The sequence below is a fragment of the Bombina bombina genome, chromosome 4 (genome assembly GCF_027579735.1).
Source record: "Bombina bombina isolate aBomBom1 chromosome 4, aBomBom1.pri, whole genome shotgun sequence".
In the NCBI taxonomy this organism is placed as follows: Eukaryota; Metazoa; Chordata; class Amphibia; order Anura; family Bombinatoridae; genus Bombina; species Bombina bombina.
Window position 1 is genome coordinate 555139044 of NC_069502.1, and position 12154 is coordinate 555151197.

Here is a 12154-nt window from a genome sequence, read left to right on the forward strand (position 1 = left end):
ATTTTTTTTTTTTTAACAATGGATACGATGAGAACAAAGTACATTAGAAAATAGAAGCGAAATTAAGTGCATCTTAAAAATACATGCTATCTTTGAATCACGCAAGTTTTATTTTGACTATCCCTTTAAGTTTTTGAGTCAGACAAGGAATGCATTTTTAATCAACTTTCCCATTTACACAGATTATATAGTTTGCTTTGTTCTCTCTGTATCCTTTTTTGAGCCTACCTAGGTATACTCTACAACAGACCTCTGGAGAATGCATGGCTTAGGACTCTATAATAACACTTGTAAACAGTGCTGTAAGAGCCCTATAGACATTTGAACCTTCCTGAGGTCATAAGGATACTCCTTAAAAAGGAAAACCAAGAGTAGCAGCAAATTGGAAAGTTGATTAAAAATTGCCTGCTCTATCTAGACCATTAAAGTTTTATTTTTACTATAACATACAGAAAGGTCCATTTGGACTTGTTTCAAAAATGCCACATGTTAACAAGCCCCAACTGATTTAACTAGGGATGCACCGAAATTTCGGCCGCAGAAACGTTTCAGCCGAAAATAACCTTTTTGGCCATTTCAGTTTTCGGTTACTTTGCCTGTTATTTTCGGCAAAATTGTTGTGTAGCATGTTTCAAATTTGATGCTAGCCTAGAGCTGCTGTTTAAGTTGACTTGACTTACTGTTTTGCATATGAGTTTTCTATGACTATACTTTATTTGGATAATTGGTAAAAAAACAAAACAAAAAAAAAAAAAACTGTTAAATCTGATTCTGTTACATAGAACTAAATAAAAAAATACTACAGTATATTGATATTTAATGTTTTAAGTAGGGATGCACCGAAATTTTGGTCGCAGAAACATTTTGGGCGAAAATGGCATTTTTTGCCCGTTTTTTTTCTTGGTAAAATTATTATATTATTGTGTTAAGATATTTTTGTCCAATTTTAAAAAAAAAAAATTTTTAAAAAAGACATTTTCGGTTTTCGGCCAAGTGCATCCTCAATTTTTGGGTTCGGTCTAGAATTTCAATTTCGGTACATCACTAGATTTAACCCTTTGATGACAGGGTTAATTTGTCTACAAATTGAAATCCCGCAATCGTGAAATTGTAATGAGGGGATCGGGTTGGAGAGTCCCTATGATGCTAGGCATGCCCACCATGACCCAATCCCATTCTGGAAGAGTTGTTGGCTTCAGGACAGCCAAGCGGCTAGGACGTTCCGTGCTGTCCTAACGGTGCTAAAGCTGAGCGTAGTTAGGATGGCATGGAACGTCCTAACGCGTTAAAAGGTTAAGCATTTTTAAATATGCTTCTTTTACTAACCATATGTTTAATGTCATAAATAAAAAAAAAAAAATCTAATTTTTAACTTTTCTACATGAAACAAACATGCAGCAGCCCATAATACATAAACATTTTATAATAAATATATATCTCGAAACTCAATCTACGCGGTCTAGTCGGGGTGATTGACAGCTCCTGCCCACGCGTTACTGGCTGTGCGCGGGCAGGATTGCACCAGAGCGCAAACCAGCGCTCGTGTGCAATGCTGAATTCCGCTAGGTGAATTCAGGACACCAGAGGCGAGCTGGGGCGGACAGGGACGCGTATGCGACCCCCGTCCGCCTCAGCTTTATAAATCCCCCCCCTATATAGTGTACATTCTAGGATGATGATCTATGTACATAGAAATTTCAGGTGGGTATGTAACAAGTACCACCTGGTGCTACCCTCCATCCACTAAATAATATTAAGTATATTGGAGAAGAGTGGAAAATTAGGTTATGGGTGCACTAATTTCTAAAAATTTAAAAAAGGGACACTCAGGTCAATTTAAACTTTAATGATTCAGATAGAGCATGCAATTTTAAACAACTTTCGAATTTACTTCCATTAACCAAATGTCAGTCTTTTATATTTACACTTGCTGGGTAACCAGCTCCTACTGAGCATGTGCAAAAATTCTCAGAATATACGTATAGGCATTTTAAGAATGGCTGGTGGCTGTCACATGGTACAGGGGGAGTGGAAATATAACTACTTCATTTGAAGTTCAGACTAAGTGCTATTGCATTGTCTATCATGCATTTATGGATTATGCAATCTACTGTATTTACTGGTCATTTAAAGGGACACTCAATCAAAATTAAACTTTCATTATTCAGATAGAGCATGCCATTTTAAACAACTTTCCAATTTACTTCCATTAACTAAATGTGCACGTTTTTTTATATTTAAACTTTTTGAGTCACCAGCTCCTACTGAGCATGTGCAAGAATAAGTGTGTATGCATTTGCGAATGGCTGATTACTGTCACATGGTACGTGTATGCATTTGTGATTGGCAGATGGCTGTCACATGGTACGGGGGGGAGTGGAAAAAGACAACTTTTAAAGTTGTCAGAAAAAAATTCTACTACTCATTTGAAGTTCAGACTAAGTGCTATTGCATAGTCTGGTTATATTGCATTTGTTGATTATGCAAATCTACAGTGTTGACTGGTCCTTTAACTATTACTTTGCAAATTCAGATCTTATAAATGACAAGTTATTTGATGAAAACTGAAACAAGCCCCTAAAGGAGCTATGATCACTCCATGTGGCAAAAAATGCCTTGTTTAGGAGGGTATACACCTGTGTGGCCAGGCATAAGTGAAAATAGAAACATCAGGAGCAAAACACTACTGGTTAGGTCAGAAAGGGATGCACCCACTTTCCTGGTCGGATAGCAGGAAACATCAGCATCAGGTGGGGACATCCCTCAAAGACCTCGGGTGATATCAGATTGAAAAAGGAAAAATTGCAACGTGTTTCGGCCCGTAACGGTTTACATTTATTTACTTTTGTAATTGATTTTAATCTGCAAAGTAAAAGTTAAGGATATGAAACCCAAATCGTATCTTTCTTGATTCAGATAGAGCATGCAATTTTAAGCCACGTTCAATTTACTCATGTTCTCAAATTTTCTTTGTTCTCTTGGTATCCATTTGAAAAGCTGGAATGTAAGCTTAAGGAGCTGGCCCATTTTTGGTTCAGTACCTGGGTAGCACTTGCTGATTGGTGGCTAAATGTAGCCACTAATCAGCAAGCACTACCCAGGGTAGCTCCTAAGCCTACTTTCCTGCTTTTCAAATAGATACCAAGAGAACAAAGAAAAATTAATAGGAGTAAATTGAACTCTGCTTAAAATGGCATACTCTGAATCATGGAAATGTAATTTTGACTTTACTGTCCCTTTAAGAGATTATGATAAAATTATACTAATAACAAATGCCACAAAAAAAAAAAAAAAAAAGTTGTTGCCCAAACTGGTCCTTTGTTCGGGCCTCTATTTTAGTTTGGTTTCAGTCACAAAATCATTCAAGGTATATTCAATCTTTACTACATTCCCACAGCCAGTGTAAAAATAAACAGTATGTTACCACAGAGCTTTAAAACTTGAAACAGAACTAGATGCTTGTATCAATGATCCCCAATAAATATAATGTACTACTCACTAAACTCTTTAAGCAGGGGTGTTTTGTGCACTCTAACTCATTATAGATGCCTAGAATGTAGTACTCTGAAAATACGATTCTCACACAAACAGAGATGGGATAAAATATACCTTTATTTTTGATTCATCGGGTCCCTTGCTAGAATCTGCTACTTTGGTCCCTTGTTTCTCTCTTTGTCTGTATGTCTTCATAACTCCACATAAAAAGGCACTTTTATTCTATTAAAAGATAAACATATTAAAAACTAAAAGAAATTCAAGTACAGATACAAAAAAACTTTATCCAACCTGCTTGGGACCAGAAAAGGTTTAGAACTTTGGAAAAATTTGGATTTCAGAATAGTTGTATCTGCAAAATGAGACAGCTTGGAGAGGGGATGGGACCAAGTGTAAACAATTTCTTAGGTCATTAAGGCAATATTTAAAATGTCATAATACAGTTTATACAAGCAACCTCAAAAGCAGTTTTATAGAATATCTAATATGCTTGTATACATAATATCATAAAGAAAGTGCAGTAATGTAATCAGAAAGGTAATAGTTTTAAATAAAGACTATCATTTGCATTTTAAAGCACAAAAGCACAAACACCAAACCAAAGACACAAGCAGAGAAGGTTGTGACTTACTAGGGGGGGGGGGATTCTGGATTCGGGGAATTGTGTCTGTATTTTGTTATTCTTACACTAAACTACTAGATAGCATAAGATAATCCTGAAGAGAAAAAAAAATGATATATTGCTTGATTACAGAATTTCTATATCAAGGATCATAACCACAAAATGGCCCCTACAGTAATATATGGACCCCCCAAACCCATGTCCAGGTTATGTATTAGCTTATCTGGAGATATTTAGTAGTACTTTTGCTTTTCACTCCAAGATGCTTATAGGTAGGATAAACCATTCATGAAATATAAACAACCAATACACCCATCACAAACTCAGTCAATATAAAATTACTGTATTCAAATATCTACCTGTACATGCGAAAGATCACTGTCCTTAAACTGCTGAAGCACAGCTAAAGCACCTTCTTCATTGAATTCCTTTAAAGCTTCAATCGCTCTTTCATCTAGATCACTATGTGCAACTAATCCTGCAGAGAGCAAAAATATATGTAAGATTACAGTATATTTTCAACTGAATGGAAGAATACAGTACCAAAAAGCACCTACAAGGATATAGCAAATTAGGACACTTCAAAAACAACACAATTTTACTTAACATGGATTAGGGTAAAATACAGTCTTGGTATCAGATATGTAAAAAAAAAAAAAAAAAAAAAAAAAAAAAAAAAAAACTACCAGTCTCCTTGCATTATTCTAGTGAAATAATTTGGGACACGCACTAAAGTTTAAAGGATATGAAGACCAATTTTTTTTTACCAACTAATTAATTTAGTCCTATTAATTTTTCTTCGTTCTCTTGGTATGCTTTGTTGAATGAGCAGCAATGCACTACTGGTTGCTGACTGAACACATGGGAAAAAGAGAAAGAGAGAGAGAGAGAGAAAGAGAGAGAAAGAGTTGGGGACAAATGTAAAAAAAAAAACTCCACTGATCTAAGCAATCACTGTAGCTGGGCCAAGTAAAGTCTAGCATGCTTAAAAAGGGATTTTAAAACAGTGTTTTATTGTTGTAATAGAAAACAATACACACAAGTGGATGGTAAACTTTCTCCTTTGTATAAACATATCTGGAATGTTTATATTTCCAATAGTTTAATTAATCAGTTGTACGAAGATACGCTTTAACTTACTAAAATTAAGTAGCGTATCTTCATTACAATTTTAAAAAAAATGTAGCGCTGAAATTCAAACACCATGCAATCCAGCTGTCCACTTCAACAGTATTTTTTTTTTATTATTATTGTTGAGCTATTTGAACTGCTCTCTAAATTGGTGCTCTAGACAAAAAAAAATGTTTGAGTGCCTATTGGAGGACTATTCAAACTGTTAGCTCTCAAAAAAAACGAATTTTTTTTTTTTTAGCGCTACATTAATAAAGTTTAAGTGTTATCTTCATTACAACTGATAAATAAAAACCATCTAAAATATTGCTAACATTGCAAATCTTTTATAGACAGGAAAGTTTATCACTTAAATAGAAATCATTGCAATATGTAATATGTCTATTTAAATGGATTTTACCTTTTATTTTTTTTAACACTACATTTGTGCAGTGTCCATTACTTCCCGAGAGCCCTACAAGGAGAAAAGGGCCACTACAGGAAGTTTCATCTTAACCTGATGTCAAAACTTATAGGCTGGTTTACAATAAAAGTGAATAGACTAGACAACAGGGTGTCAGATATGCTCATGCTCAGAACTGACGGAAAAAAAACAAAAAAAAAACTTAGGTTTTAAAAATTCTCCACTCATCACTCTGAGGGCACGGGCTACACTGAGGATTTCTAAGTGCTAATTTTGCAGGAAAACAAAGTTGTTTGTGTTTTTTTTCCCCATACAATCTGTTTCTTTTTATCTTTACGTTGTTTTTAATCAAAGGAACACTGTTCAATGTCTCTTTAAGTAGACCGCATGCATTCCAGATACTCTATGGAAGTGGAAAAAGCACAATTTTCAGATATTTTACAAAAGAAAGCATGCAAAGAGCAATGTCGTTTTAAAAGTAGAATTATCACAAATTTTATAAGATTTGTAATGCTGCCACCACTTATTCCGTTTCAAAGCGTGTGTACCTCCAGTAGTTGCTATCTATACAAACCCACATATCAAAAGTGCATAGCTTCTATAAACGTCCAATTAGTTCAAACACAAAACCTTAACATATTCATTATCGAAAATTAAAGGGACAGTAAACCTTAAAAATGTTATATAATTCTGCACATAGTGCAGAATTATATAACATTATTTAGGTGCTATAGCCATAAACGCCTTTTTTACCTTTTAATTTGCTAAAAATATGGCGCTTTTACAGACCCGCTCTCTGCTGAGCGGGTCTGTTATTTTTAGTCAGCGCATCAGGCCAGCTGTATATAGTCACAGCCCGGCCCGACAGCGCCATAGCACTAAGTGCAGCTCGCTCCTGTCACAGGAGCGAGCTGCACTTAGTCTTATGGCGCGGTCAGGCCGGGCTGTGACTATACAGCTGGCCCGATGCGCTGACTAAAAATAACAGACCCGCTCAGCTGAGAGTGGGTCTGTAAAAGCGCCATATTTTTAGTAAATTAAAAAGGTAAAAAAGGTGTTTATGGCTATAGCACCTAAATAATGTTATATAATTCTGCACATAGTGCAGAATTATATAACATTTTTAAGGTTTACTGTCCCTTTAAGTGGACAAGAGTTTTAAAGCACTAAAAGTTAGCAAAGACAATGTACCAATATTGCTGTACACAAATGTGTGTGTGGGGGGTAAACTATATATAAACATCTCAATGATAATCATTCTACTGTAACAGTTAAGTACAAAAATATATTGAAGTAAAGAGTTAAATGTTTTTCTAACTAAAATTCAAAGAGTAACCCCTTCAAAGTTAGTGTTTGCAATCACAATGCACTTTAGATAACTCAAGCACTGAAGAGGTTGAGGACACCAAAATTATATCTGCAGTTCCCACAGATTTTGGAAACCACAAAAAGTTGCTCAATTTGGGCACAATCCAATGGAGAAAATAAAGCCGAAATAGAAGTGTTTTGCAAGATCCAAGTCTTACCTGAAATGTAAATTAGATCTAGTTTTTCAGCAACTTTCTGTGGTAAACCAGCATCGAGCAATGTCTGCAAATGCTCAGATTGGGCAACTGCAGCATAAGTATCCATGGGCTCTTCCGTACCATTCCCATTTACATGTTCAGCGGCCATATCTCCAGAAATCTGTACAAATGCAATAGTCATCATAATTAAGCAACAGGACTGTCAATTCTCATTAGCGAACGTACATACACAACAAGTAAATGGCACAATCCTCTGAGCGCAATCAGGTTCTTATACATTCAACATTAAACTTTACTATGTTCTTAGTACTTTATACAGTATATCAATTACGTACCATGGATTCTCATGTGTTATACAAAGGCCAAGAGAGGGGGGGAAAAGCTGCATGGGATTAAGCACATAGTAGAAGTAGATTAATTGTGGTACTTCTACTGTGTGCAGGCGCTAGTCTAAAAATTACATGATCTAACGGATTAGAGCGTGTTTTCATTTTTGGCTATAATAGCCCTTTAATTATAATCTAAAAAAAGGTTAATCCTAAATTATAGAATAGATATCCTCACCCACACTTTAAATATCCCAGAACCATGAATTACAAAAAGCTTGAACTGTACAGAGAATTCTGGAAGACTCAAATATATATATATATATATATATATATATTTTATTTTATAGGATATAAAACCAACTTTTAGGTATATTTGAAAGTCTTTGCAGTAACAAAAATGATAATATATTGTCATTTACTTACAAGGTGCCAGTTTTGGAAATAATTAGCATTGGGTGTTTTTAACATTGCCAACCTTTTTAAAGGGATATAATATTAGTCAGTTAGTGCAGACAGAGAGCACTGTGCAACTTTAATAAGAAACTCTTATTCTCAAATGTAATTGTTCTCTAAGTATCTGTTAAAAAAGCATTCCTATGCAGGCTTAGAAAAATTAACTACTAGGCACAAACTGGTGACTGGTTGCCACGTGCATATGCCTCTTCTCATTGGCTCACCAGATGCATTCAGCCAACTCCTAGTAATGCACTGCTGCTCTGTAGCTGACTAACTATACTTCACCTCTGCAGGGGATTAAACACTTAGTTAAATGCAAGCAACAATGCAATAATAAAATACTCCAATTGAGAGCATTTACTTTTTTTATGTCCCTTTAAAAATAGTATAATGGTGTAAAAGATTTGTGAATCGCTAGGATTTAAATTGGAACAAATAAAAAGGGAACTTTCAGTCATGAAGTATAAAATATTCCATGCTGAAAGCGACTATTTGTTGGAAGCATTCACCGCACCGAGCTGCTCAGGCAGCCCACGGCAGAACGCTTTTTTGCTGAGAAGTGACGTTTCCACCTCTTAGCAACTAGCTGTGCACTCCAACTGGCGACAAGCTGGATAGCCTGCAGTTATTGGCTAAAAGGTCACCTCTCAGCAAAATAGCATTCTGCCGTAGGCTGAGCGAACGCTTCCAAATAAGGGAGCTTTCAGCATAAAGTATTTTATACTTCATGACTGAAAGTCCCCTTGTATTTGTTCCAATTGTAAATCCTAGCGTTTCACAAATGCTAGGATTTACAATCACTTTAAAAAGGGACATTCAACACTTACTGTAACGTATTGATATTGTAAAAAAAAAAAAAAAAAAAAAAAAAAAAAAAAAAAAGACGGAGGTCCGTCTACACTATACCCCTCCTCCCTTGCCGCCTTGCTTCTGTCCTAATCAGCGGCGCTAACTACTCTAATACCCGGTAAATATGGATGCCGAACTCCCCCCACCATTACGTAGCTGCCTTCTTCAACTGATAAGCAAATCAGAATCCAGTCCTCGGACAGAAATTGCACGTGCGAGGACTGGATTCTGATTTGCTTATCAGTTGAAGAAGAAGGCAGCTACGTAATGGTGGGGGGAGTTCGGCATCCATATTTACCGGATATTAGAGTAGTTAGCGCCGCTGATTAGGACAGAAGCAAGGCGGCAAGGGAGGAGGGGTATAGTGTAGGCGGACCTCTGTTTTTTTATTTACAATATCAAAACATGTTACAGTAAGTGTTGAATGTCCCTTTAATTTTAGTGTACATGACTAATACAATGTGAAACAATACTGGATACATAATGTTGCAATATCTACTCCCTTGGCTACCATGGAACAATCTTTTTTGGAAACCAAAATACTGTCCAGAAAAAGATATCTACAATGCACTAAACTGTTTATGCTTAAAGGGACATTCCAGTCAAAATGTAAATGCACAAAGATTAATTACAACTTTGAATAGAAACACTTGCAAAATAAATGTATTGGCAAAAGTGCTTCTAGTAAAAGTTCAGTTTTTGTGTTATATTTATCTACACGTGCATGTGGAGCATAGCTAGATATTCTCAGTGCACCAGCATTTAAAATAATGTAGCTGCTCAGAGCACCAGGGGGCTTGTAATTATGTCAGCAATTAAACTGAGTCATTAACAGATGGTACAGGCTCTCTGAGCGAATACTGTGTAAAATGCTGGTGCACTGTGCAGACAAATACACTTCTGAAATAGCTACAGCTTTTATCAAAAGCATTTCCGAAATATACATTTCAGAATGAGATTCCTCGATACACTAAGAATTCAAAGCATATCTCTCCTAAACTATCAGTGGTCCTAGAGATATTCCACATATATTATATAATCAGCATCATAATACCTACGAATATATTTGTGTTGCTTATTTGCATTAGCAAACCGTAGCGAACAAAACTTACAGACTAACTGCCTTGTTAAAGCGTCCCATACACACAAACTAAAGGCCATGGTCTGCAAAACCTAAAGATGGAAAGCAATATGCACGCAAAATAACTAACCGGAAAGCGAGCTATGAAACAGCCTTTTCATTACAAAGCTTATTATACACCTTACTACTGCTCTGATTGCGATGGGAATCTCGGCCTCCATCTATGCGCCTGTCTCTGACGTGCAATGGGAACAAAGCGCCTCCGCCTCTCAAGCTGACTGATACAGGCCATGCCCGGGTCCCGCTGCAGACACGTGCTCGTCTCCAGCAGGAGGCGGCCCAGCAGCACACTCACAATGCCAGCACACGCCACTGCAACACCGTACGGCCATTGCATTCATACCGCCCACCGTGATGCTGCTGGCTACCGGGGCGCTGATTCACAGGCACCTACAATCAGTCTCTGCAAAATGATGCAATGAATACAATGTAGTCCGTATATCGGCTATAAACCACATGCAGATGAATACTAGACCATGAGCCCAGCTTTGTCAACCACAAGTGAAATACATACTTACACCGCTTCCACATTCAACGAGCTGGTGGGCATATTAGATTAGGTTTAACAGTCTGTGGCGGCTGTCCCATCATTATGCATAAACTAAAATCACGTTCTAGTTTATGAGTATTCATTTAATAAAGTTGTGCATGCTAACAGAACCGATGCCCACGTGCTTGTCAGAAAATACAGACTCCAACAAGACCAATGCGACTCGGCCATGCTTCCAGCAGGCCGCAGGGAACGACAGGCCCAGCACACACGCGGTCAAATGCAGTTCACAAGCGAGCATGCTTATCTTCTCAATGCACAGAAAATCTGTGAGGTTCTGCAGCCACGTGATAAGCAGTAGCTTGCTGTCCCGACCTCCGCCACATAACGAGAGGTATCTGCAGCCAACGTGCTCATGTGGGAGTCCATTTTCCAGAAACACCGGCTCCAGGAATAAAAGAATAACGTGGGATCCTAAGAAAACAAGACGGCTTACCTCTCTGGACCCGGGTGGGGGCTGGTTGCTCCGGTCTGCACAGCGGCTGCCTCCTCCTCCACTCGTTTCCCCCTTCTTTCTCTTGTCACAGCGTCGGACGAACGCGCCCTCGTGTTACAACTGCAGCTCCCTGGTCCGGTGGATTGTGGCTGTTGTAAAATGGCGGCCAAGTGAGCCGATCTCACGCCGCTAGTTGCCAGTCCCACCCCTCTATGGTGACCGCGCACTACGCGAACGCGCGCAGAGGTAGAGAAACGATAGTTACGCATCGACTCCGGGGTTTCCAAGAAATTTCGGCAGGGATAAGAGGTCTCCTCCTACTGTGGTGCGAACCATTCAGTTTTGTGGATCAGTCTGTCCTAGGGCTGCCAGCCTAATCGTTGCCCTTCTGCGAAGGATTGAGTTAAACAGCAGCTTCGATTTACGCGCGCGTTTTTTTTTTACCAGGTTTGCTAAGTTCCCGGTACCGATTGCACAAATATCACACGACGAGGAAAAAACGCTGATTTTTGGTTCAGAGACGACGTTTAAAACAGGAAGATCACGCTTGAAATAGAATATAAAATCCTTTTTTTTTTGTTTGTTTTTTTTTAAAGATCTCACTTTTGCTCCACTACCAACTATAATGAACGATATACTTCATTTTTAATTGATGGATATAGTTTGTTGTTGTTAAAGTGATATTAAACAGTACAAGATTGCATTCTAAAATGTTTAATCACGGGGAGTTTAAACTTTTGCAGCATACTTTTCACGTTTTGTAACTTTTCCTGTAATTTAGTCTCTGTGTTACAGTACAGAAGATCAATGTTTCTTAAGTTTTTCTATGACCCATAAGATAGATACATAAAACCCACGTTATGAAATGTAATTTGATGTGCTATGTTTTTGACAAAGTCTCATAAAAAAACATTTATTTGGATAACCACTGTACATACAAGATTGTAAGATATACTGTATGACAGGTTTTCAAACCTTTCTTCGGGCCTTCCTAACAGGCCATGTTTTTAGGATTACCTTGGGTGAGAGCAGGTAAAATAACCATGTTTACTAATCACCTGATACAAAAGTCAAAGGAGTCCAGAACTCATTCACCAAACTGCACGCTGCCCAGGATACTGCAATTCCACAAAATAGTAAGAACCAAGGGAGGCAGCATCATGAATACTCACAATTGTTTATTGGCACAAAAAGTCCACAATGTTTCGTGGGCAGA

General features: G+C 37.6%; 1 protein-coding gene across 11 annotated transcripts in view; it reads right to left on the reverse strand.

The window, feature by feature from the left end:
• SYNCRIP (synaptotagmin binding cytoplasmic RNA interacting protein) overlaps window positions 1-11162 on the reverse strand; it is a 73833-nt gene extending 62671 nt beyond the window's left edge. For 6 of the 11 annotated variants that reach the window (XR_008402024.1, XR_008402023.1, XM_053710500.1 and 3 more), the window contains exons 1-4: window positions 10939-11161; window positions 7178-7337; window positions 4477-4595; window positions 3610-3717 (exon numbers count right to left, since the gene is read on the reverse strand). Coding sequence is in view for 8 of the 11 variants with exons in the window: in XM_053710500.1 (XP_053566475.1) it covers window positions 3610-3717; window positions 4477-4595; window positions 7178-7325 (375 nt within the window). In the remaining 3 variants the exon portion in view is untranslated. Of the gene's footprint in view, window positions 1-3609; window positions 3718-4476; window positions 4596-7177; window positions 7338-10938 lie in introns of all 11 variants that reach the window. The other 5 variants (XR_008402021.1, XM_053710496.1, XM_053710495.1 and 2 more) reach the window with 2 other exon arrangements.
• Between the last annotated feature and the right edge of the window lie 992 nt (window positions 11163-12154).